The 5637-nt window shown below is 42.9% G+C and overlaps 1 protein-coding gene across 1 annotated transcript in view; it reads right to left on the reverse strand.

The window, feature by feature from the left end:
- FRMD3 (FERM domain containing 3) overlaps positions 1-1225 on the reverse strand; it is a 149615-nt gene extending 148390 nt beyond the window's left edge. The window contains exon 1 of the mRNA XM_035309396.1: positions 1188-1225. Coding sequence (XP_035165287.1) covers positions 1188-1223 — 36 coding nt within the window. The 5' untranslated portion in view covers positions 1224-1225. The remainder of the gene's footprint in view (positions 1-1187) is intronic.
- Positions 1226-5637: the final 4412 nt, after the last annotated feature.

Consider the following 5637-nt stretch of genomic DNA (forward strand, 5'->3'; position numbering starts at 1 on the left):
AGGGGGGTCCGCTCCCCTCTGCACCCCCCCTGCCCGTCCCCCCGGTCCCGTCGGTGCCGGCTGGTTGGGGGAAAAAGCGATGCCCCAACCCCCTTCCTCGCCGCAGTGCCCCCCGAGGGCTGGGGACCCCCCCGGAAGGGTCCCCCCCAGATGTTCAGGTGCTCGTCCCCCCGCGCAGCCTGCCCACCCCGTGGGGCTCCGGGTGTCCCAGGGAAGTGTGTGTGTGCCTGGGGAGGGGGGATAAATCAGGGATGGCCAAGCGAGGTGGGTGTGCTCTCAGGAGATGGGGAGCGTAATGCAAGTTCGCTTAACAGCGCGAGTCTTGGAAACTTGTCTCCTCGGGGAAAAAGACTGGTCCATTAGGGAGGAACTGTCTCATCCCATTTGTTGTGCAAGTGGGAAAGAAAACACATCACCTGGTGGCTTCACTAATTGTGTTGGCCATCATAAAAGGATGTGTGCGTATTTCCAAACCCTGTAGGTTGTGCAGGAACCAAGCACCAAAGCTGACAAGTCTTAGAACGGGGGATCAGCTCCATGTTGAAAAAGGGGTGCATCCTTTCTCAGTGTGAAACGAAAAGCAGACAGTGTGACATGGGGTGTGACTGAAATCCCACAACGAGTGCTGATGGCTGCACACAAGGGGTGCTCCACTCATTTTGCCTCGCTATCCTTGTTGACCTATAAGCTTCCATATTCCGTAAATAGTTCTGCGTGAATGTAACAATCTTTGGAAAATCTGCTGAAAAAAAGCCTAAGCACCGCTACTCAGGTAAACTTGTCCTTTGGCTTTCTGCTGGACTGGTAGCAGCAGGAAATACAGACAGCCACAAGCAAATGAGAAGTACCTAGGGCTCATTACCGCCTGCTAATACATATGCAAAACCCTTAAATGTGGAACATAAAAGAAGAACTGTACATACATGCTTCTCGTAAAAGATAAAAGCTTCCAATTGTGTAGTGTACAGTGAAGCCAACCAGTAAGTACCCGAAACAGGTTATGATCTTCAACAGCCACAAATTCAAGAAGATGGTCATTACATTACACTTCTTGTCCTACCGTCCTGCAGCATGGGAGCTCAGTAGATGTGTGATATTTGCCCACACATGTGGACTGACTTTGAGGCAACAGATTTTCCTACCTACAATGGAGAAGGAATCTGTTCTTTCTATGCCAGATATGTTACCTTTCCCTCCTGTCTCCCCAGCGTGCCTTTCTCCATCCATGAAAGAAACAAGGAGGGAGCTGAGCCAATGATGAACTCAGGTTTTAGGCATCAGGTCAAAGTTTACCATTGTCAGAGGGTTTTTCGCTCTACTCTCAGAACTACGTGGAGAGGACCAAGCTTCCCAAGGATTCTTGGTGTTACAAACACAGTGATGACTGCAGTGCAAAATACACCTCTCCACGCTGGCTCTTACATGGTCAGCAACTAGCCTGTACTGACAGCAGCACAGCTGCAAGGAACAGAGCTCAGCAGCTGGTTTGAAGACAGACCACTTGTGTCTTTTTGACACTTTATTTGCTTTTGTGATCTGCTGTACCATGTGGACTTGAGGTGCTTGGGAGCCCTGTGAGACAAGTAACAGATTTTGCTGTCTCAGTTACCACAGAAAAGTAGTCACTACTAGCACAGAATACAGCAGTTGTCTAGCACATCACCAAGTAAATGAAACAAACAGAGGAAAAAAAAAAAAAAAAAAAAGCAATGCAAACAAACACTCTACCCCATTATTACTGCAGGATGTCAACCCATCAGCTGGATTTTGCATCAGATCAGGACAGCAATCTCATCCCACTTCAAAAAGCATTATGGGCCTTTTTTCCCCAAAATCTTAAATGATTCATACAATTTCAAATTACACAGAAAAGCCCACAAATATATTTCAAGTGCCAGGCTTGACTGAGCACACCCTTTTCTACCACATCTCAGAAGCTAGACAGTCCTTATGGAGGTAGTGTATGGAAAGATCACCCCAAAAGTCAAGTACTCCAGGAACTGACATTAAATAACATGGCTAGCATTAGAAAACATGAAGGTAGGTATAGAAATGAATTCAGGTACCACTAAATGCTGAGGGGATGGAGAAGTGTAGAACAAAATATCCTGCTCCTATGCTGATCCATTGCTGGAGCAATGTGATGTGGGGGCACAGTGCCATGCACACGTGGCTGCAGGAAGAGGGGCTGGTAGTTAGGTGTCTGCTTGAAATGTGTCTGAGATTCACCAGTCCCAGGGCTGCCACCAATCAATATAATAGCTGCATTTTCATTCTTTGTACATCTAACTGGTCTCTGAATTAATTTTGCTTAGGGACGAATGCTTCTGGATAAGTAAGCCTATGCTTCCTATTTGCTTAGGAATTGCTGCCAGCTAAGAAGTTAGGCTCAAGGGCAGCAGGCAGCACTAATGAGTTTGAGCAGTACTTTGATTTCTGCATGGTTCTGCGTGGATTCAGATTACAGAATACAGAAGTCAAGGGCTTCTCCTTCAGCAACTGATCATCACAGCAACTTCAGCTCTTTCAGTTAACGTTTATAATTTTAACAAATATGCACACACACATATTTCCAAATATTCAAAGATTAACCCATAAATGCAATTGCCACAGCTTTAAGCACTCCTGCCTTGGGTCAGATCTTGGGCTGTAGCACAGGTAGAGCAGACACACAATTCAGTCCCCTTGCAGGGGCACCTGTGTGACACCCTTACCTCCTTCCCCTAGGCTCACACCTACCCATCGCTTCAGGCCTGGGCCTCTCACAAGGTTCTTGCAACCAGGCCATACAGCAAGTAGACAGGGCTACATGTCTTACAGATCACAGTGCCACAAGCAAAAAGCAGCAACTTCATTAAAATAAATTGGTACAGGTTAGATGAGAACCAGCTAGCCATGAGCCAATATTTTAGGCAGCCCTTTAAAGTTAGCTGTAGCTAGAGATCTTTTGCTCTCAGAATCAAAGGTTCACAGGAAATCTAGCTTTCTGCGTTGTCCAGACATCCAATTGTGCAGAAGGTTTGGATCATTTCTGAAGGACCCAGTTCATGAGAAAAACTCCTTGTCCATAGTAAGGCTCCAAGTTTCCAAACACTTGTGCATATTACTTTGTTTTCCTCTGTGGAATTGCCTTTGAGACATGCTATATATGTGTAATACATATGCAGGAACCAAACCTAAATTAGCAATGAGCTAATAGAATAGAGGTGGGTATACTGGGCATCACTCAAAGATGATTACAAAGAAGCTCTTCAAATGTTTTTATACAAAGAGATCCCACATTTGCTGGAGACTCTTGTTTCAATCTTAAGTAAGCATTTGGAGAGAAGGAAAAAAATCACCTTATTGCAAAAAACAACTGTGAAGAAAACACAGCTTTTTTATATGGAAATAGAAGGACTCTTACATCTGAATACAACACCAGTACCTTGGAAACTATATATAAAATATTAATGCATATTTCTATAATGCTTATTACTGTACTAACCAACCCTAAGAGTATTTAAAGAAACATAATTTACAAATAACAAATATTTACATTATTTACGTAGCCAAAGTCCTACTGATTGCAATGAGGGCCAAAACTTTAACTCATGTAGGGTTTCTGCTTCCTATCATATTCCAAAAACATTGCAAGTTAATTGTATGAATGAGATCTGAAAAAATGATCACATTATTTGACAGAAGCACCAATGTACCCAGGATTCTCATGTTTGTATTACAAAGGCAACATTTATTTTGATTCAAGCATGATCTCACAAATCCACTAAAACTGCAGAGCTATTAGTGAAATAATCGGCCACAACTACACCAGCAGAAAGTAACCAGCAGGGATGTACCACTGCCTTCATGGCACTCCTCACCTACAGTCACACACATGGCTCAAAGGGGGCGAGTCAGAAGAATGCACTTTCTTCCCCTGCTGAAGCTTAGCAATCTCTGCAGAGATTCAGGAAATGCTGAAAAAAGCATTTCAGAACTCCATTCCCGCAGAGAGAGATGGACTGAATTTACTGTGCAAACTTCTGAGTAAACTTCCTGCAGATGTCACCTGCAAGCACAAGTATCTATCAGCATTTATCTGAGTTAAACCATATCAGAAACATCGTGTTTGAAAGTTGCTTACTGGAACAAACTTTCCACTGATTTTAATCCGCTCAAGCCAGCGACCATGAGGGTAAATGTCAGCTCAGAGCCTTTGGCTCAGAGTGTACAAAGTCACTCAGACAATTATCACAGTTCACTGGGTCCTAAGGCTTACAAAGACATCCCTACCAATGGGGACAGAAACATTTTTTTGGTACACTCCCTTTTCAGGGAACATATAGTCCTCTTTTTGTAATATAATTGTCAGGAAAACTACATCAGTCAGTGCACTCTCTTACGGTTTCCTGTACTGCCCTTCTCACTTCTCTGAGGGCTCTGTTCCCAAATACTGCTCTCACTATTGGCTCTTTACGGCTGCTTTCAGACAAGCAATGCAGCAAATTTCCATGCTTTTTAAGAGCCCCAGAGAGACCTTGCCCCTCACACCAGTGGAAGACTAACACATTTTACATGTAACAAAACTGGTGGCTTCAGGTGCCTGTAGTTAATTAATTATCTAAAGAAACCTGATTATCTCTTGCTGAACACAAAGGTAGCTACCGCATCCATGTATCTCACTGGTGTATGATGAATTAGCGTCGTATCCCATAGAAAAAAAAAAACAACAAAACACTAAAAATTTAGGAAAAATAATAATAATAATTCTACCTGTGATTAATAATCCAAATAAATCTACTCTGCATCTCTGGACCAAGCTGAAAATCAAAGCTCTGCGTTCCTGTCTGTTTCTGTAAAGAGATGAAGAATATGGCAATGCACGTCATATAGCATTTGCCCATCAAAAAAATTACTGTAGAGGTATGTCTGCAGACACTGTTGGCAAATGAAGAAAAGGCATATTGCCCTGCTTCAGCAGGAATTGTTCCTCCTGTTAAAAGTACTTATCTAAATGATAGTGTCATAAGGCTCTGGTTCAAAATAAAAGTCAACTGTTTTCAGTGACTGAACTCTAGTGTTGTTAGGAGGATAAAAACAACACCAAAAGTTGATCATTACTGTAACACTAACAAAAGTTATAAAATAAGTAAAAACTACAGCAACGCAAGCTAACCTCCTCAGAGACAGGCTTTGAAGAGCTCTCACCACCCCCCAAGCCTTGCTTACTGAGCACACTGTAACCCACACCACACAAGTAACACCCACCAGACACCTAACTGGTATTCTCTTTTCTACTGGTCTTGTTACAGGGTACAGTATGACTGCTGCTGGGCAGCACTGGCTTGCAATAATGTTCTGCCTCCATGGCTGCTGCACAAGAATTTTCAAATAGCTGAAAGTACTTAGCTTATTTTGGGCCATTTTAGTGTTCCTTTTCTTCTTTTGTGTTATTCTCATTTCTAATACTTCTGTCATGCAATTTGAATTTTACATACCTTGTCTTCACTGATAGTTGTCTAACTTCAAATGTGCATAAAGCACTTTTCCAAGCTGGAATGATCCCCAAATTTGGGCCCTGGATAGGTAATCAGGTTTAAATCACATCAAAGTCCAGAAAATAAAGCTTCTCCTTTGCATATAAATCAGGTTCCT

This window comes from Oxyura jamaicensis, chromosome Z (genome assembly GCF_011077185.1).
Source record: "Oxyura jamaicensis isolate SHBP4307 breed ruddy duck chromosome Z, BPBGC_Ojam_1.0, whole genome shotgun sequence".
Classification (NCBI taxonomy): domain Eukaryota; kingdom Metazoa; phylum Chordata; class Aves; order Anseriformes; family Anatidae; genus Oxyura; species Oxyura jamaicensis.